This window comes from Marmota monax, unplaced genomic scaffold, assembly GCF_021218885.2.
Source record: "Marmota monax isolate L192 unplaced genomic scaffold, Marmota_monax_Labrador192_F-V1.1 WCK01_AAM20220418_F8-fsc00215, whole genome shotgun sequence".
NCBI lineage: Eukaryota > Metazoa > Chordata > Mammalia > Rodentia > Sciuridae > Marmota > Marmota monax.
The window spans coordinates 3494335-3515918 of NW_026695214.1; the positions used below are offsets into that span (position 1 = coordinate 3494335).

Consider the following 21584-nt stretch of genomic DNA (forward strand, 5'->3'; position numbering starts at 1 on the left):
ACTTAGCAAGACCCTGTCTCAAAATAAAATACAAAAAGGAATGAGGATAAGAGTCAGTGGTAAATCACCCCTGGATTCAATCCCTGGTACAAAAATAAATAAATAAATAAATAAACAAGCAAACAAACAAACAAGACTGTAAAATGGGGAAAGGACAGTCTTGTGAACTTGTAAATAGTGATGGGAAAACTAGATACCCACATGCTGAAGAACAAAGTTGAAAGGCTTAAATTACACCATGTGTAAAAATTAACTCACAACAAGTTAAAAACCTAAACTTAAGACGTAAAACTGAAAAAAATCATAGAAGAAAGTATAGGAAAAAAGCTTCAAAACATTTTATTTGACACTGATTTTTTTTTTAAATCTGACACTAATAGCACAGGCAAGAAAAGCAAAAAACAAACAAACAACAACAACAAAAAAATGGTATATCAGAACTTTGAAAGCTCTGTGTATCAAATAACACAGAGTGAAAGGTGGGGAGAGGGGGCATGGGGCTAGGAAAGATGATGGAATGAGATGGACGTCCTTACCCTAGGTACATGTATGATTGCATGAATGGTGTGACTCTACATCATGTGCTGAGAAACTGATGTGACTCTATTTTTGAGAAACCAGCCTCTACCACAGAGCAAAGCCTGTCCAAGGAAGGGGGCATGACCCTTGTCCTTGGAAAAACCCACAGAGCACTCCTAGGCACATGCCCACCCTGCTGAGTTGTTTGTCTGCAAATAACAGGAGAGATTTGTGGCACCAGATATCCCTGACTCAGGCAGGCTAGGTGAGGACCCATAGCAACCCCCCTAGCAACCTCCAATCAGCATGAGTCAGGGAAATACCTGGGATGCCTGATAACCCCCCAGTAGTTTATGGTGGTTGATAACATGTTGGGAAACCATGTAGTTTAGCACGAACACACTTCACCCTTCGTGGCCTAAAATCAGTTCAAAGGAATCCCCCTCTTGTACTAACCAATCACCCCTACCCAACTTGTTCCCGCCAGTGAATGTGCTAATCAATGTTAAGAGTTGTTGTTTGACTTTCCCGAGGTGTGAAATGATTTGCTGTGTAATGTTGTGACGCATAGAGTATCCCCCCAAAACCTATAAAATCTCACTGAACAAAGGACCAGGACTCACTCCCTGGGACGGCTGCATCGGGAATGGTTGTGAGTCCAGGCTCGAGCTTGCAAAAAAGACTCTTGTGTGCTTGCATCGGATTCGGCTCCTGGAGGTCTATTGGGGTCCCACGAATCTGACATAACAGTGCCACCTGTCTGCCCTCAGCACCAGAGACAAGCCTTTCCCAAATTCCCCAGGCCCTGGCTGTAACTCAAGGCCAGGGAATCTAGGGAAAGGCAGGGGGTAGCTGAGAGTCCCTATATATGCAGGCATCTGCCTCATGGCCCTTCTGCAAGAGGTCCCTGAAAATCTCCCCATGGTTCAATATGACCTTCCTTGAATAGAGTACCCCAGACATAAGGAAGAAGCTTCAGTGGGTGGAGCGAACAATTGACATAAACCTTACAGCTAGTTAATATTACCTTTCAAGTATATAAAGTCCTGGAGGAACAGAAACTATCTGACTTGATCACAAGAACTGGGGTTTGAGGGGAGGCTTTTGGAACTGGAATTAGACAGGCACACAAGCAAGGGTTGAATTCAGAGGCTTCCTTCAGAGCCCTTTCTTCACCCTTCTCAAGATAACCTGCCCCTGCTCCAACCTATTGCTAGGGAAACCGGTCTCAGGGATTGTCCCTTCCAATAGGGAGTTGTTGATTACACCCCAACTTGGCTCCTCCAACCTATCTGCTTCTTGCCTTTTGGCCATCCCATCTGAGCATCTCCTAAGCCTAATCACATACACAGGAAGGAGAGAGGGAGAGGAAGAGAGCAGGAGAACAAAGGAAGCCTAGGACATATAAAAAGGCAAAACACTTGGGACACCAGGATACCAGCTGTGACCCCCTTCTCCGGTGGGAGAAGTCTATGTTACCCCTTTTTAAATAAGCCTTGCTTTATATGCTTGCCTCAGGGTGCTTCTCTAATTATACTTCAATAAGTGAAGAAGCAGGACTTATCGCTTTCACACTGCCTCAGTTTCCCAAAAGGTTCCAGTCCTGCAACACCTCCATTGAAAATCAGTTTATGCCTGTGTATTTTTAAATGTAAGGACCTCATAGATCCAATGACTGCTACCATAAGATAAAAGTCCAGCAAGAGCCTCTGGGCACAATCCACAGTGGGAACTCATTTAAAGCTGATGGATGGTATTGTTATCTTGTTACCAGCTCATTTCAAAAATCCTGACCAGACTTACTTCCTTTTGTTCAGATACCCTACTTAGGTATACTTTATATACTCCCCAATTCCCCAGGCCCCTTCCCAAATGGTACCCACATCTGCCCCCCTCACCTGCTAACCAGAAGTTTCTGCTTTGACAGTATCGAAACAGAAAAATGTTTTGATTTTGTCATGTCTCTTCTTTTTCTTCCCTTGTGAAAATGTAATTTATGTGAGTATGACTATTTTTTATATACAATCTGGTAATTTTCCACTTTTATGAAATGTATCTTGTGATTATGATTGCTTCTTCTTCCCCTCCCCCACCCCTTTTGTGGTTTTTAGCTTTATAAGCCTGTCCTTACCCTCAATTAGGGTCAATGGGTGGCAAGAGGTTTAGATCTCTGCATCTCAGCCTCCAGCAATAAAGCTTCCTGTCCCACCATAAGACTGACCCAGTGATTTATTACTAATGTGCCACAACAGTATCCTGATAAAGCTAAGAATGACTATTTAGGCTTAACAACATCCTGTGCTCCAAACCCTTGAGTGCAACCTAGGAAAAGCAAGGTTAAGGCATAGCTTTTTGTATATGCCAGATTGTCTGATCTCTCCCCTGAGATAAGATTTGTGGTATAATACTTAAATAATCTCACCGAAAAACAGCTACCCCTGCATTTACAAGTGCCATTGGAAAATACCCTCCTTTGCCAACACAAAGTGTTTTGCCATTCTGCTGACGGCCTGCTAAAAAAAAGTGATCAAGAAGCTAGGGGGCGCTGGGGTTGTGGCTCAGTGATAGAGCGCTTGCTTAGCATCTGTGGGGCCCTGGATTGGATCCTCAGCACCCTGTAAAATAAAGGTATTGTGTCCAACTACAACTAAAAAAAAAAAAGCAGCAGTTAGGGGATGTGGTTTAGCAGGACAGCTCTTGCCTAACAGTGTAGAAGGCCCAGGGTTCAATCCCCCCACACCATAAAAAATAAAAATAAAAGGGGGGGGGGAGAAAGAACAAAATAGCGCCATCTTTTAAATACATCAAATTCAATGATACTTCAAATATTAAGATGAACGAGTAGGGAAAACGTACGACTTACTTTCAACATTTGAATTTATTTCATGCCTCTGTGCATTGCTGTGTTATGCTCGAATTCGGGACCCCCAAAAGACCACCAGAGACCCAAGATCGATGTAAGCAGCAAAGAGGTGTTTATTGCGAGCTAGCTTGGTCCTCCGCGCACACACAGCAACTGGCGACGCTAAGAGGCCCCAAGCCCAGGGTTTGCAGCAGTTTTACACATTCTTTGGAGAAGGCAGGGACTTCACATACATCATAGCATCTCTTAGCAAATCATCACACACCGCAGGAAAACCAAATAACAACTCTAAAACATGATTAGCACATTCACTGGCGGGAACAAGTTGGGGAGGGGTGATTGGTCAGTACAAAAGGGGTATTCATTTGAACTGATTGATTTAAGCCAAGAGGGGTGTACGTGCTGAACTACATGGTTTCCCATCATGTTATCAACCACCATAAACTACTGGGAGGGTCATCTGACATCCCAGGTATTTCCCTGTCTCATGCTGATTGGTGGCTGCTAGGGGGTTGCTATGGATCCCCACCTAGCCTGACTGAGTCAGGGACACCTGGCACAGCAGATCTCTCCTGTTATTTGTAGATAAACAACTTAGCAGGGTGGGAATGTGCCTAGGAGTGCTCTGTGGGTTTTTCCAAGGACAAAGGTGATGTCCCTTCCTTGGACAGGCTTTGCTCTGAGGTAGAGGCTGGTTTTTCAGCTGTTTTTATGCAACATATTTTATTTAGACTAAATAAGGCCAAGGTAAAATATTGCTAGAGACTTATGAGTATATTTGAAACATTATCTATTGACTAGATGACATCAACCTTGATATTCTGAAAAACAACAAAAACAAACAACAACAATAACAAAAACAGACCAATGTGATCTTCCTTGTGCTCCAGGATTAAGCGAACTGAGCTACCAGGCAGAGTTGGCCCCATGTATTTCCCTTGTTCACCATTTACAAAGTTTCCTTTATTTCAGTATTTTATTGTTATTGTTCTGTCGTTGTGGTTGTTTTGCTGTACTGAGGATTGAACCTGGGTGCACTTCTACCACTGAGCCACTTAATGGGCTCTTTTTTAAAATTTTGAGACAGGGTCTTGCTAAATTGCGGTGCACATCACTAATTTGCTGAGGCTGATCTTGAATTTGCAATTCTCCTGCCTCAGTCTCCAGAGATATTGGGATTAAAGGTATGTGACACCACGCCCGGTTTCCTGTTTGTTTTTGTTGTTGTTTTGTTTTTTAAGTGACTTAATTTCTAAACGTGGGAATTATGTAGATCCAGTGGCCGCTCCTAGTTAATCCTGCCCCCTCACCCGCCCGCGAGATCTGTATGCAGACCTCAGTTTCCTCAGCCTCCGGGGGAGGTCAGGCTTCCAACGCCCAGGATAAGGGCAGTGATTTTAGAAACATGCACAAAAGAGCACAGTGCGGTGATGCATGCCTCTAATCCCAGTGGTTCCCGGAGGCTGAGGCAGGAGGACTGTGAGTTCAAAGCCAGTCTCAGCATCCGTGAGGCCCTAAGCAACTCAGTGACTCCCTGTCTCCAAAGACCACAAGACCTGCCTTGCCAGGTCCCTGCTTCAGGCTGCCCCAGACCAGGCGCGGCCTCCCGCTAGCCCCGCCCCCTGCCCGTCACGCCTGCCCAAGGCGCGGTCCCGGGAGGGCCTTCCGCAGGCCCCCTTCTTCCGCGTCAGGCTCCGCCCATCACCGCGGTCTCAGGCACAGCATCCCGCCAGCCACGCCTCCTACGCGCCACGCCCACCCTCCCTGGCCCCGCCCCTCCGTCACGCCCCGCCCACCAACGCGGTCCCGCCCCGCCTGGACTCGCGGATCCACTCGCGGATCCACTCGCGTGTCCTGACCACGGCTCGGCCCTGCCCATCACGTCCCGGTCCCGCCCACGCTTCCTCCCGGCTGCCCGCGGGGCTCCCGGCAGACCCGGAAGCGGATCGCGGAATGAAGGTCACAGCTTGGCTCGTGAGTTCCCTTGCTCTATGATCTCGGCACTTCACGGTCCCCTGCGCGCCCGTGGCCGGGACGCGGGTCCCAACAGACCTCTGCGTCCCCGCACCGCGCCCTCCACCCCGAGTCAGTCCCATCTCTGCGGGAGAACCGGGTCGGCCTGAAGCCCCGGCGCGGGTCCCACAGGTGTCCAGCCCGGCCGCGTGGACGCTCCGCTTGGCGCCGCTCCCTCCCGCCGACGGTGGCCTTCCCAGCTCGCGGGTCCTCGGCGCTGCACGCCCAGCCCGCCCTGCGCGCTCCTCCGCAGATCCTCCTGGCCACTGAGGTCTACAGCCCAGCCTGTGCCAAGCCGGGCCTGCCCTCCCCTGACCAGACCCTGCCAGTCCTTCTCACCGGGCCCTGTCCTCACCTAACCCTGTCCCCCTCCCCAGGCCCTGTCCTCACCCAGCCCTATCTTCCTGGCCCTGTCCTCCTCCCCAGAACCTGTCCTCCTTAGCCAGGTGACGCCCCTGCAGGTCTTCCCTCCATAGTCACCCTGCACTCTGGAGGAGGCGACCTGGGCCTGGGTGGTGACTTCCAGGATTCTCACACCCCAGATTCCCAGGGAAAATGTGCTCCTTTGGAGGTGGGCAGAGGGCTCAGAAGAAAGAGATGGACCAGAAATGAGAGAAAAGGGAAAACAGACCCTTAACACAGATGGCAAGGGATTGCAGAGAGAGGGCGTAAGAGTGAAAGAAGAGGCCATAAAGCAGCAGAGAGAAGAAATCTAGAATCGCAATCTCCACAGAGGTGAAGGACAGCCACTCAGGGAAAAATACAACCTGGAGGGACCTCTGGCAGAGCATGGGAGGAGAGGACAGATAATCTGCATGGCAGAGGGGAACTGTGGTACTGGGACAAGAAGAGGGGTAACATGTGACAAGGGGAGCCCAGGGAGGAGCACTTCAGGAAGGGATGTGGGTGTTCAGAGCATGGGGACAGGGGCCTGCAGCAGGCAGGGCAGAGGGAGCCTGTAGATGGGGAAGAAAGAGGCAGAGATCTGTGGAGATTGGGGACAGTCAGGGACTGGGCAGAAAGACTGACTGGAGGTGAAGGGAGTTGCAGGAATGGGGAAGATCAGATGGAGGGAAGGAGTAGAGGGAAGAGGGGGAGAAACCAGGAGAGGAGAGGGAAGCAAAGTGCGCAGGACCCAGGATGGGGGAAGAAATGAGAGTGGAGGTGAGAATGGAGATGATGAGAGGGAGGGAGGGAAGCAGCAATGAAGATGGGGACCCGGGTGCAGATGGTGACTTGATTAGATGGGCATGGTGAAGCTGAAGTGTAATGATGTCTATGTTTATAATTCAAAAAATTAAAATTTGTGCTTAAATTATGTCTTTACATGAGGATAACAATTGCAAAACTGTCTGGATTTGTCTATTTTAAAACTATTGGTACAAATAACTTCCATATTCAGCCAGAAGGCAGGGTCTGACCCATTCAGTTTGGGGTCGGTCTCTTCTGTTTTCCTGGGATAGTGTAGTGTGGGTGAGTGTGAGATAACAAAGAAAAACCAGAATTCCTACTCAGGACAGGAGGCTCTCAAGGTCAAGGCCCCAACAATGTAGGCAGACTGTCTGAAAATTTATAAAAGGGTTGCGGGTTGGGGGTAGCTCAGTGGTAGAGCACACGTCAATTCAATTCCCAGTACCATAAAATATGTGGGGATTTCTTCCCATTCATAAGCAGTTCTCCTTAAGACAACAATTTAGTGTTCTGTAATTTAACTGAGATCTGGCATTCACTGCCTGGAGATACGATCAGATGCCACCGTTTGAAGGTTCAGTATAGAAGCACTGCCCCCCAGTTTAGATGCCAGTCTCATGATCAGGTTGGAACTTGGACTTTAGTCAACTGGATATACATCCTGGATTCCCATGACGCCTGCTAAGCTTCTATTACTTTTCTAGTTCAACACCCAGCGTGCAGGGAACACTTGATAAAGTTTATCCACTTGTTATAAGGGATACAGGTGAAGAGCCAGATAGGCCCCCTGTAGTCTTCAACGTTTTCAGGTAGGGTGGCCTTGTACTTCCTGGGGCTTAGGTGAACATCTCTGCTTATTATCTACAATATTGAAGATACTACAGTATGTTTTAAGTTACAAAATAAAGAATAAACTGTATGTTTACCTAAGACAGGTGAGGAAATGGATTTTAAACTTCATTTAGGTGAATAGAAATGTCAGACCTCAGTCCTACCTGCTCTGCTTCCCCAGGGCCTCTGCCCTCATCTCCTGCTGTGTCCTCTGCTTGCTCACTTTCAGCCACAGGGGCCTCTTTCCTTTTCCTGGCCGGAGCTTGCTCCAGCCTCAGGGCCTTCACTGGGTCCTGTCTCTCTACCTAGCCCTCTACATGGCCCCTGGGCTGCAGGTGGCCAACCCCTCAGGTCTATGACATCACCTGCTCCATGGAGACTCCTTGATCGCCCCCAGCTCCTGTCACACTCCAGCCACAACCTGCCCCCACTCTGGTCCATGCAGCTTGCTGTGTCTGTCTCTTTCTCCTCCTTTACTGTCCACTACCTGGACCCTGATAAGAACAAGGGTCCAAGAGATGGGCAGAGCCAGAAGGTGGGTGGTGGGCTGGGCCTGCCCCTCCGGGAGGTGCTCAACGTTGGCTTCCCATGAGTGCTGAGGCATTTTGCAAGCAGTCTGTCCACCTACTGGACATCTCATTGATGGGTGCACAGCCTTAATAAGTAAGGTTGATTCTCTTCTGTGTGCAGCATTGAGTACTCAGTCCTTTTATTATTTATTTATTTGTTTATTATGGTGCTGGGGATGGAACATAGGGGCACTTAACCATTTAGGCACATCACATCCCCAGCCCTTTTTATTTTGAGACAGGTTCTTGCTAAATTGTGTAGGGCCTCACTATGTTGCTGAATCCTCCTTCCTTAGCCTCCCAAGTCACTGGGATTACAGGCATGCACCACCACATCCAGAGCTGTGTACCTGGCTCTGTGTCCTCCATCCTGAGGGCTGAGATCCCAGGGGAAGTGAGGGGGGCTATGCTGTAGTTCAGTTTGGTGAGAGCCAGACTGTGCCCTGAAGGGGAGCCCAGTGCTGCCCAGCTCCCCACTGCTGCAGCCTGTGTGTGGGCTTCACCAGGAGGGAGACCAGGCCCAAAGAAAGGAGTCAGAGATGTCTCCTCTGGGCCTTCTTCCAGGGGTGTATTGTGCCTGGGTCAGCCTGGAAGGGTGGGCAGCCAGGGACCATCTTCTCACATGCTGAGGTCCTCCCTGTGTGTGTGGCTGTGGCATAGGAAGGATGTGTTGATTCTGAGCCTTAAACAGTATGTTTCCTCCTTCCAGGATTGACTTGTAAAGACTCGTGTTACCTGAGGAAACAGCCCTGAAGAGGAGGAGGAAAGAAAAGGAGTCAGGAATGGCTGTCACTGAGGTACAGTGATGCTCTCAGGTGGTCCTGAGTCCCCTGTGCAGTGCTGGGCCTGGGAGCTGCTGGCCTCAGGTGACTCTGCAGCCTCCTGCCTGTCAGGTGTGCCTGCACTCCCCCGGGGCCTCCCTTCCCCCATCCTCTGTGCTCAGATTCCATCCCACTGAGACCTGTGGCAGGGAACCCATGAAGAGGCACCACTGTTGTGTTCCTGGGAAGGATTTCACAGCCTGGCAGGGTTGTGGCCTGTGAGGGCTTGTGTGTCAGTCCTGTTGGGCAGCAGGGATCATTAGGGCATATCTGGATACACTGTCAGCTGCCTCTCGATGTGGGTGAAAAAAGCTGCACTTTGAAATCACATATTAATGCGCACAGATGCTTTTAAATTCCAGAAAAGGAGAACTATAAAGGGAAATATGCACTGCTTAATATATCGCTTTTATAGATAATCCAGTGAGACAGTGTTTTGGATTCCAAAATCTCAGTGACTGGGAATAGAAAGATAGTGAGACAGTGATCAAAGATGTTCTGCAGGGTCCCCCTTGGAACTGTGGATTGAACAAAGGGGTACTGTACCTCTGAGCTATATTCCCAGTGCTCTCCATACAGGGTCTCACTAGGTTACCCACAGTGGCCTCAAAATTGCAATCCTCCTTCCTCAGCATCCCAAGTAGCTGGGATTACCAACGTGTACCACTGTGCCTGGTGAAGCTTTCTTTTTTTCTTTTTCTTTTTTTTTTTTTTGTACCAGGGATTGAACCCAGGGAACTCAAATCACTGAACCACATCCCCAGCCTTTTTTTTATATTTTATTTGAAGACAGTGTCTCACTAAATTCCTTAGGGCCTTGCTAAGTTGCTAAGAATGGCTTTGAACTTGCCATCCTCCCATCTCAGCCTGAGAGCTGCTGGGATTATAGGTGTGTGCCACTATACCTGTCTTATCTCTCAATCTTATTTATTTCTTCAGTCATTTGTTTGTGGGGTCAGACCCAGGGCCTTGTGCCTGCCAGGCAAGCACTTTTAAAACTAACCTACATCCCAGGCTCCCTGATTCAGCTTAAAGTTGCTGATCGTATATATCAGAAGAGGTTCGTGGGCAGTTTCTAGATCCCCCCTCTGTTATCTTTTTATTTTCAGATTTGTGTTAGTTCTTCTCTACACAATATAATTAGGTGTTTTCACTCTTGACAGCGTCCTTTGTTGTACAACAGTGTTTCAGCTGTAAGTCGTTCCATTTGCCAGTATTTTTGATGCTGTATCCAAGAAATCATAGCTAACTTTACTGTCCTGACGTTCTCTCTGTGCCTGGTCCTTGAGTGTTTGTGCCAGGAGAGGCATTGGCTCTGAGGCGTTTTCGGAATCTGTGGACTTGGTCCCGTGCGTTTTGTCCTCTCTGTCAGTGTCATGTGTTGTGCAGTTGACCTTATTAGTTGCTCCACCCTTGTTCCTAGAAATGAATCTCACCTGTCACAGTGTCTAATCCTTTCAGTGTCCTATACATTTAGATTTTGTTGAGGAATTTTTCATCAATATTCATTGGAGTTATTGATCTGTGGTGTTTTTTTCCTTTGCCTGAGTTTGACATCAGAATAATGGTGGTCGCATAGAACAATGATTTTTTTCGCTTGTTTTTAGTTCCCCCTTTTGCCTTTGACTCATTGACTGATTAAGCAAATGTTATTTAGCTGGGCACAGTGGTGCATGCTCGTATTCCCAATGACACAGGAGGCTGAGGAAGGAGGATGATTTGTGGGTAATTTGTGAGATCCTATCTCAAAAAGAAAAAGGAAAAAAAAAAAGGTTGGGGAGGTAGCTCAGTGGTAGAATACCCCTGGGACATCCACATAAGAAGTTATTTAATTTGCATTTATATTTGTGGATTTTCATTTTTCTTGTGCTACTAATTTCTGCATTTATTCTAGATAGAGAAGAAAATTTGAATGGTTGCAAGTTGATACTTTTTGCTTGGAGATTGAACGCAGGACCCTGCTCATGTCACCCTGTATCTTGAAGCTTATTGGCTATATATATCTGTATCTCAGATATCTTGGAAATAGTTGGCCATCATTGTTGTCACATAGGTTCTCCACCTCTCTCTCTCCTCCTCTTCTGGAGTACATATGGGGGTATCCTGTGAGTCCCTTGGGACCTCTCCTTTTTTAATTTTTAATTTTTGAAATGGGGTCTTGCTAAGTTGCTGAGGCTGGCCTCAAGCTTTCTAATCCTCCTGCCTTAGCCTCCTAAGCAGCTGGGCTTATAGGTATATGCCTCCACACTCTGCCCTTCTTCATTGTCATTCTTTCTTGCTCTACTTTTCCCTGTAGGTTGGTTGGTTGGTTGGTTGGTTTTGGTACCAGGGATTGAATCCAGGAGCGCTTAACCCCCGAGTCACATGCCTAACCCTTTCTTTTTATTTTATTTTGAGACAAGGTCTCACTAAGTTGCTTATGGCCTCACCAAGTTGCTGAGACTGACTTTGAACTCAAAATCCTCCTGCCTCAGCCTCCCGAGCCACTGGGATTACAGGCGTGTGCCACCTGCCCAGCTTCATAGTTTCTGTTAATATTCTCATTTTATCCATTCATTGGTTTTCTGATTTTGTGTTTCTGCTTTTATTTCGTTGGAGCACTGTTATAACTCTCAGAATTAATTCTTTGGTCGTTTACATATCTCTAATTTTTTAGTGTTGGTTTGTGGCTATTTAATTTTCTGCTTATGGGGGCCATGTTTTCTTTCTGTTTGTGTGGCTGGTGGTCTTGTGCTTGGACTCCAGCAGTTTGAAAATCAATCACCTTGCAGGTTTTGGTGTCTGGCTTCCTTGAGGGAAGTGATCTGTGCTAGAGGCGGAGGATCTGTCGTCTCTGTGCTTTTGCTTGCAGTCTTGTAGAAGAAGCTTTGCAGTTTCTACCCAGGGGCTCTCCTGTTGCCTCCTGCTGCTCTGTTCCCTCTCTGGTATCTCAGTCAGCCATCCTCTGGATTTCCACCTTGTTTCCACCAGGGACACTCTAGACATGGTTAATGGGGACTCTCTGTCTTCGTGCCTTTCCCCACCTGATGCCTGTCTCTTTATTGCTTAGGTTCATGGAAGGCGGAACACAGTCTCTCAGGCAGTTCCCCCCAAAGTTATGTTAGGTGGATGCTCCCCTGCCCTCCCTGCCCCAGGAGAAATTGAGAGGGTCAGGGCTTCAGTAGGCAGAGGACATAAACTGTCTATCTGGCCCTGCAGTGAGAATCCCAGCCTCTTAAGTGGTTCACCACTGAATCCACGTGGCTTTTAGATCCTTGTTGGTCTGTGTCACCATGAGGGAGATCCTGGAAGTCTTGTTTTTTTTAAGTTCTTTTTAGATGCACATGACAGTAGAGTGTATGTTTTGATATATCATGCGGATATGGAGTGTAACTTCCCTTTCTTGTGGTTGTACTTGATGTGGAGTTTTACACTGGTCATGTATTCATATATGAACATAGGAAAGTGATGTCCGATTCATTCTACTGTCTTTCCCGTTCTCATCCCACCTCCTTTCCCTTTGTCTAATCCAGTGAACTACTATTTTTCCCTCCCTCTCGTTGTGTGTTAGCATCTGCATATTAGAACATTTGCTTTGGGGGGATTAGCTTATTTTACTTAGCATGATAGCCTCTAGGTCCATCTATTTACTGGCAAATGCCATAATTTCCTTCTTCTTTATGACTGGTATATTCATTGTGTATATATACCACAGCTTATTTATCCATTCACTGTTGAAGGGCACCTAGGTTGGTTCCATAGCTTGGCTATTGTGAATTGAGCTGCTATAAACATTAACACGGCCATGTCACTGTAGTATGCTCACTTTAAGTCCTTTGGGTAAGTCTTTTAATTTGGTGCTCTGGTATCTTTGCCAAAGGAGGTGCAGGATGTTTTGTATGTGCACATGTGTGTTAATAAGGGCTACTAAGGAAGGAAGTCTGTTTTCCACTGTTCTGTGTTGCAGTCATGTCATGTGTTGTAACAGATCCAGATCTCTGCTGTCTTCTTTACCTCTTTTGTTTCCACCTTTTTCCTCTTTATGGCCCGTGCTCATGCAGCCTGCCTGATAGTGAACGAGACAAAGCCCTGGCTGCTAGTCCATCTCTTCTCTGCCTTTATTTGGAGGAAATGCTGATTGTGCTGTAGGGTAAATTGTTCCTGCTTAATGTCACTTCTTTCTTCACATTTACTTTTTGTGCTGATTGTTAAAGATCCATTGATTTCTGAAAGTATGTTTTGCGGTGATACATTTTCTTATTTTAGTCTGTTAAATTGATATGTAACAGTAGCGTTTCCTAATTGTTATGTCACAGTTTTACTAGTCAGGCATAAAATTCTATTGATAATTGCCTAAATATCTAATTTTAAGTTGATGAAGTTGTTTTCTTAGTTTTGAATGTTAGTAACTCATAGAGATTAGAGTTCAAATTTCTTTCTTTTTCTTGTTTTTTTGTTTGTTTGTTTGTTTGTTACATGTTCTCCCCTATTTGGAGGGGGCAGTACTAGGGATTGAGCCCCAAGCCTTGCCCATGCTAAGCAAGCACTCTTATCACTGACTACACGCCCAACCTGTATAGTCCTGTCTTAATGGCTTAATGGACAATGTTTATAAACAAAACTCAGGATGATTTATATATTTTTATTGTCCCAAACATGCGAACATGCATGTGAGAACAGTGGTGATGAAAAGTATTGGGACAATTATCACTGAGAGACAAGTCCTGTTATTTCATTTGATATAAGTATGTGTGTGTGTGTGTGTGTGTGTGTGTATATTTGTCTTGCATACATGGATGTGCAAGTGTATGCTGTTTATCAAAGACAGCTGTATGTTTTTACCTGATTTATCGTATTTTCTGTGGTCTTGCATTCTCTGTCCCCTCTCATGTTCACAAGTTGACATTGGTAGGAATGGGAGTCTTATGTGGCTACGTGTGCATGCATGCAGAAGTTCACATTGCTCTGCTTGAACTTGCTTCTACGTCCCTCACTTCCCGTACTGTTTATTCACTTCTGATGCTCTGCTACTTAACTGTTTAATTCTTCAGGTTTAGTTCCAGTTCTTAGATATCTGGGTCAGGTACTCGTTCTTCCATGCTCAGCTCTTTGATTTGAGCAGAGTTTCTTCAGTATCTGTGACACAGTTGTTTCCTCAGGAAGATGGGAATGAATCTTTCTTAGGTCGCCATAGGTGTTACTTCACGGAAGGCGTGTTGAACACCCTGTGTGTAGCTGGGATGTGGCTCGGTGATAGAATGCCTGCCCAGTATGCTCAAGGCCCTGGTTCACACACACCCAGCACCACCCACACCCACACATACACACACACACACAAATCATAATAGCCAGCATTTAGAAGCTTTAGGCACTGCTGTTGCTGTTTTCACAGTTTTAGATTCTGACTTTTGGAAGCCTCTGTGGACTGTCGTCTCTGAAGACAGGGCTCATGCCATAGCTCACCTAGGTGTTGAGTGCACATCACATGGTGTGGCAGATGTCATAACTAATGCTTCCATGGAGGTCAGCCTGAGTTGGGCTTTTGCTTTGTGTGGGTACTGGGGATCTGTCACAGGGCCTCGTCCACACTAGGCAGGAACTCTGCCACTGAGCCACATCCCAGCCATGATCTGGCTTTTTATTTATGTGCTTCTTACATTATCCATAAAAATGAGAAATCCACACTGATATACAGTATTCCCTCAGTTGTCAGAAGGAGGCAACGAATGGGTGGATTTGTGAAATGTTTTTCGGGCTCCCTCTATAACATCCTCTCTCATGTACTCATAGGACTAGGATTCTGGAAAAGCCACAACAGATGGGATTCCTTTCTTTTTATAAACAGGGATCTTCCTTCCTGACCTTCGTGTTACAGGGTATATATACAGGGTAGATATACAGGGTATATATATATACAGGGTATAACCTCTTGTGGAAAAATAAACTGGAACAGAATTAGGGAGACATAATGTTGCTCAAATGTACTTTTATATGTACGGGGATATCGTAAAAGCAAATTTTTAATTTCTCCTACTGTACACCCACCACCCAGAAAGCTTCTGTGACTCCAATGTGTGGGGTTTCCCCACACAACCAGCAAGAAATTCTGCAGCAGAAACCAGCTCTGTGTCCTTTGATTCAATTGGATTCTGACGAGTAGCCTCAGATCCCTCAGGGGGCGGGCCCAGTCCCTCAGGTGCCCTCATATCAGATGCCTGTGGTTCTGAGTGACAGGTTTGCAGGACTCCCTCCTCGGGTTTGGTTAATTTCCTGGAGTGGCTCACAGCACTGAGTGATACGCTTACTTACCCTGTCACATACTATCAAGGATGCAGATGAAGAGCCGAATGGAGGGTGCATAAGGCAAGGTGTAGGAGAAGGCACCTGGAGCTTCCGTCCCCTCGCTGGGCGATCCCTCCTCTGAGGACCTTCTCATGTTCAGCTAGCCGGAAGGTTCTTCAAATCCTGTCCTTTGGGGGCTTTATGGAGGCATCATTACCAGGCATGATTGCTGATATCATTGGCCATTGGTGCGCCACTGAACCTTCAGCCCCTGTCCCCTCATGGGCGGTCTGGGAATAAGGCTGGAAGTTCTGATCCACAAATCCTGCCTGGATCTTTCCAGTGACCAGTCCCAGTCCTGAAGTGTCTAGGGGCTTGTAGCCTCCCTTATCACTTTAGAGATCCAAGTAATTGTGCATCTGCAAATATAGAGGTCAAGTATGCATTTCATAGCATCCCAGCTTGGGTCTGGTAGGCTCACTCCAGGAGATTTCTTACAGTTCTCTTCTCATCCCATTTTATGTGGAGATGATAACTATCTGCGTGTCTTCTTGATGAAACGTATTTTTTATTTTAGGGACAGTTGGCATTCAGGGATGTGGCCATTGAATTCTCCCAGGAGGAGTGGAAGTGCCTGGACCCCACACAAAGGGCTTTGTACAGGGACGTGATGCTGGAGAACTACAGGAACCTGGTCTCCCTGGGTGAGCGTGATCTCTCCTGAGATTGGATCTGTCTTGTGTACCTTTGCATTTTTCCTTCACATGCCTCGGGGGAGCTGCTTATTACTTGAGTAAAGTTGAAGCTCTGTTGACCCAGAAATGAAAATCTTCCTAATGTAGCCTCTGGACTTTAACCATCTCTCCTCCTCCTCTTCCTCACCACTAGCATTTGGCCACTGAGCTATAACCCTATCTTTTTGACTTTTTATTTTGAGACAGGGTCTTACTACGTTGCTGAGGCTGACCTCATACTTAAAATTCTCTGCTTCAGCCTCCCCAGTTACTGGGATGACAGGTATGCACCACCATGGCCAGCTATTTCCTATGACTCTTAACCTATCTTTTTATTTTTTACAGTGCTGGGGATCAAACACACAGCCTTGCACATACTAGGCAAGCACTCTACCACTTTGCCACAGAGCTACAGCCCAGCCTTCCCCCCTCCCTCCCTCTTTCCCTCCCTCCCTCCCCCCGCCCACTCTCATACTAGCGTTTGAACTTAGGGGTGTTGTACCACTTAGCTAGATGGTAGTGCTTTTTACTTTTTTGAGACAGGGCCTTGCTAAGTTGCCGAGGCTGTCCTGCCTCAGCCTCCCAATTAGCTGGAATTACAGGCACACGTGCACCATTGTGCTGGTCCTTTCTCCTTCATTTCTGTAGATGTTTTGCCTACATAATATGATACATGATTGGGTGGTTACACAGCTCAGGTATGCACAGATAGCAGACTTTTGTGTGTGTGTGTGTGTGTGTGTGGTAGTGCTGGGGATGAAACCCATGGCCTCTCACATGCTCAGCCAGCACTCTGCCACTGACCGATAGCCCAGGCCCTATGGAAGATTTAGCTCTGCTTGCTTCCTTCCACCCACCTGGTACTGGGAATTGAGTCTAGAGCTCTGCACATGCTAGGTCTGCCACTAAGCTACATTCCTAGACATTTTTTTAAGTTTTATTTTGAGACAGGGTCTCACAAAGTTGCCCAGGCTGGCCTCAAACTTGTGATCCTCCTGCCTCAGCCTCTTGAATAGCTGCAAATAAACTCATTGTGCTGCTTTGCTTTTGATTTATTAGTTTTTGGAAGAGCTAGAGGTCTTATATTAAAGTATTCCCTCAGTTGTCAGAAGGAGGCAACGAATGGGTGGATTTGTGAAGTGTTTTTCGGGCTCCCTCTATAACATCCTCTCTCATGTACACATAGGACTAGGATTCTGGGGAAGCCACAACAGATGGGATTCCTTTCTTTTTATAAACAGGGATCTTCCTTCCTGACCTTGGTGTTATTTCCATGTTGGAAGAAGGGAAAGAGCCCTGGACCTTGAAGAATGAAGTGAAAATAGCAAGAAATCCCAGTGGGTGGGGCTGTGTCAAAGGTGTGAACCCAGGTAAGAGCTCACGTGTGCACAGTAGAAGCTTTATCGCCCAGTGTTGTCTGAGAAACTCCACGGGTGAAAGATTTCTGTGGGAAAACAAAAGTTTCTATGCTGTGAGCTCTTGCAGGAAATTTTCAAACTTCTCCCACTTACCATTCTATTCTTCAGAGATGTAAAAATTTATCTTTTCACCCTCTCAAGGTCTATGTATTATTAATCAAGTTTTTGTTTAATTACTGGGGATTGAACTCAGGGCCTCACATACGGTAGGCAAATGCACTAATACCAAACTACTTTTCTTGGCATTTAAAACATTTTTTTTCTGAGGCACAGTCTCACTAAATTGCCCAGGCTGGCCTTGAACTTGATATCCTTCTGCCTCAGCCCCCTGAGTCATTGGGATTACAGACCCTCACCACCATCTGGGGTAAATTTTATGGTTATTCTTAAGTTTTAAAAGTCTGCTTAATACAAATATTACTTTTGCAATAGTAACATCTTTTTCAATATGAATGTTTCTTTTGTTGATGAGAAACATGTAACTTTATATCTTGTAGATTTCTCTCCTAAACACATAATTAAAAAATCACCTTCAAAAAGAAACAGCAGTATAGAAGAGAGATTCCAGAAAGCCATGCTGGGAAGACATGAGCACCATGACGCTGAAGCCCTTTCCTTCAGGGACATCCAGAGAAAGGCACATGGCTTCCAGTTTCCATGGAGAGATGGTGAAGGAGATTGTAAGAGAGTGCCCATGATCCATAAAGGAAGCCACATGGGTGGAAGAGACCGTGGTGATGGACAGGATGCAGGGAGCAAGCTTGAGAGTGATTGGCTTGGGCTGGGCTTTCCGCCAGGCCTGTCTGCACCCCAGCTGCTTCAGTCTGCAGGGAAAAGCGAGTGTGGTGAAGAGGAGAAGTCTGTGCACAGTGGTTCTTCAGCTTTACCACCTCAAAGCGTTCCTTCCAGTGTCGGAACGCTGGAAGGATACGGGAATGACTTTCTTTATTCTTCATTGCTCATTCCAAGGCACAAAGCACACATTAGGGACAAGCCTTACAGATGCCACGAGTGTGGCAAGGTCTTTAGTTACACCTCCTCTCTTGCACATCATCGCAGAATCCACACTGGAGAGAAACTGTACAAGTGTGCTGAGTGTGGCAAGGCTTTCTTCAGGCGCTCCTATCTTTTGGTGCACGAGAGACATCACACGGGAGCAAAACCTTACAAGTGCAATGAGTGTGGTAAGGTCTTCACTCAGAACTCACACCTAACAAGTCATCGCAGAACTCACACCGGAGAGAAGCCGTACAAGTGTGCCGAGTGCGGCAAGGCCTTCAGCGTGCGCTCCAATCTAACCAACCATCAGGTGATCCACACTGGAGAGAAGCCATACAAGTGCAACGAGTGTGGCAAGGTCTTCAGCCAGACCTCGAGCCTCGCGATTCACCGGAGAACTCACACAGGGGAGAAACCATACCGGTGTAACGAGTGTGGCAAGGTCTTCAGCTCTCACTCAAACCTCAACACCCACCAGGTCATCCACACTGGAGAAAAGCCCTACAAGTGTTCTGAGTGTGGCAAGGTCTTCACCCAGAACTCACACCTGGCCAATCACTGGAGGACTCATACGGGGGAGAAGCCGTACAAGTGTACAGAGTGTGGCAAGGCCTTCAGCGTGTACTCAAGCCTGACTACTCACCAGGCGATCCACACTGGGGAGAAGCCGTACAAATGCAATGAGTGTGGCAAGGTCTTCACCCAGAACTCACACCTGGCAAGTCACCGAGGAGTTCACAGTGGAGAGAAGCCATACAAGTGTGATGAGTGCGGCAAGGTCTTCAGCCAGACCTCAAACCTCGCCAGGCACTGGAGGGTGCACACTGGGGAGAAGCCCTACAGGTGTGCCGAGTGCGGCAAGTCCTTCAGCGTGCGCTCCAGCCTGACGTCCCATCAGGTGACCCACACTGGAGAGAAGCCATACAAGTGCAATGAGTGTGGCAAGGTCTTCAGCCAGACCTCGAGCCTCGCAATTCATCAGAGGATTCACACAGGGGAGAAACCATACCGGTGTAACGAGTGTGGTAAGGCCTTTAACTCACACTCAAACCTCAACACCCACCAGGTCATCCACACTGGAGAAAAGCCGTACAAGTGTTCTGAGTGTGGCAAGGTCTTCACTCAGAACTCACACCTGGCCAATCATCGTAGAACTCACACCGGGGAGAAGCCATACAAGTGTACAGAGTGTGGCAAGGCCTTCAGCGTGTACTCAAGCCTGACTACTCACCAGGCGATCCACACCGGGGAGAAGCCGTACAAGTGCAATGAGTGTGGCAAGGTCTTCACCCAGAACTCACACCTGGCAAGTCACCGGAGGACTCACACTGGAGAGAAGCCGTACAAGTGTGATAAGTGTGGCAAGGCCTTTAGTGTGCGCTCAAGCTTGACTACCCACCAGGCAGTCCACACTGGAGAGAAGCCATACACATGTAATGAGTGTGGTAAGGTCTTTAGTCGAAGTTCCAACCTTGCAAGTCATCGAAGAACTCACTCTGGACTCAAGCCTTACAAATGAGTGTAGCCAGGTCTTTGCCTTGCACAACATCTGTGCATTAATTTTTAAGAGAGTTTATAAACGCAGTGACTGTGGAAGACTATCAGGAGTTGATCCGTGGCTGGGGTGTGGCCCAGGGCAGAGTACTTGCCTTGTACATGCCAGGCCCTGGGGTCCACGCCCAGCACAGACAGTAGTGCAAGCACTGGTAGGCTCCAGAGCATATGGAAAGAAGTCTTGTATCTGTAATGTGCCCCACAGAGGCTTCAGTCCAGCCTCACAGATGACTGGAAAGCAGCAATACGTCATTGATGAAACCGTACAAATGGAGGGTCTTTACTGGGCTGTTGTTACCTGATGACCATACCTGCAGATGAGGATTTACTTGAAGAAATTCTCTAGTTCTCTATGGGTAACCCTGGTCACTACATTTTGTGGAGTAATTCCAAGTCAAAATACGTTAAGACTCAAAGGTGCAAGGACTTTTGGAAATCAACTACTTATCTTCAGGTCAAGAATTACTTTATTCAGTCATTTGAGGTCTCATGAGAAGGCTTCTTTGCTATATGTAACTTTTACCCTGGGCTTTAAAACCTGTCTCACGTTGTGCCTGCCTTCCAGGCCTTTATTATGGTCACTGGGAAAGAAGCATAGGATGGGAGGGCTTACTGCATTAGGTAAGGGTCATTCTGTTCAACTTCTGGGAAGACAAGCTCTGCCTTTCCAGGTAAATATTGTCTAAATTAGCATCTGGAAGAGGTAAAGAGTAGTGTCTTTAAGTGGATACAAGTCGTCAAGCTTCCTGTGTCCTGAGGCCCTTCTGTAGTTTATAGGAAAAATCAAAAATCATTCCATCGACTGTAAAATAAAACAGACCAAGGATGTGCCATCCTGGGGGCTCATATGGGATGAGAGTCACAGGCGAACAGGGACAGACTGTGATAGAATGCAAAAGAATGGGGACCACATGCTCCATTGAATCACAATAGCACTCTTAGCAAAGACCGAAGAGTAATTAGCCCTATTTTTGAAATTGAGAGTTATCAGACTGGAAAATCTAATTAAAAGAACCAGAATGGGGGCTCGGGGCATGGCTCGATAGAGTACTCGCCTAGCATGTTTAAGGCCCTGGGTTCTAAGCTCGACAAAAAAGAAAAAATAGCATTTCCTTCAGGATTATTTAACTGCTGGTCATACATTTTGCCACTGCTTTAGTACAATGTATCATTGATCTGATGTTTTAATTAATAAAATTTAATCTTTTCATTACTACAAGTAATTTGTTTCTTTGATCGACAGTTTTAATTCATCTCAGTGCAGTCAGTGCTTCATAACAGCAACTAACCAAAGTTAAGGTTGAGGGATCTAGACTTGGTGTGTGAAGTCAGGTATCATACAGTTTGGGGAACCTATATTATATTTGCCATTGAGTTATTCTCCTCACACCCTATCTTAGGATACTTATGTACAATGAAAATTCCATATAAGTGGTTCATATTTCACCCTAAAATCTGCATCTGTTGATAAATATTCACTATATTATATGGCCCTTCCTTACATACCAAGTGAGACGACATGCATCTTGATTTATATAAAGTGAAAATACAAATATATTAAAGATGAAAGTGTGGGGAAGAAAAAGTAACACTTTTTAGCCGACATGTAGAGAGAATACAGGCTCATGAACGTATTTCCAACATCACCAGTCCATCAAGGGTCACGTGTTAGCATTTTCTGCCTTTCCCATGCAGACCCCAGTCTGCAGAGATTGTAGAAAAGAGCAACTCCAGTGTGTCTTTGGTGGCATGAGTTAGGAACTTGTAATTGTTTCTGGAAATTAACAGTGGGACACAGGTTCTCAAGATAT

At 46.5% G+C, this 21584-nt stretch overlaps 1 protein-coding gene across 4 annotated transcripts; it reads left to right on the top strand.

Annotated features, from left to right (window-relative positions):
- The first annotated feature begins 5222 nt into the window (after positions 1–5222).
- Positions 5223–20992, top strand: LOC124084173 (zinc finger protein 665). Of its 4 annotated transcripts, none has more exons than XM_046431150.2 (5): positions 5223–5356; positions 8696–8783; positions 15646–15772; positions 17044–17172; positions 17718–20992. In XM_046431150.2, exons 2-5 carry the CDS (start codon positions 8769–8771, stop codon positions 19736–19738), a joined length of 2292 nt encoding a protein of 763 aa, XP_046287106.1. In that variant the 5' UTR covers positions 5223–5356; positions 8696–8768; the 3' UTR covers positions 19739–20992. The 4 variants fall into 4 exon arrangements, with proteins under 4 accessions (XP_046287106.1, XP_058430653.1, XP_046287108.1 ...); XM_058574670.1 differs by lacking the exon at positions 5223–5356 and adding an exon at positions 5363–5666; XM_046431152.2 differs by lacking the exon at positions 5223–5356 and adding an exon at positions 5673–8080.
- Positions 20993–21584: the final 592 nt, after the last annotated feature.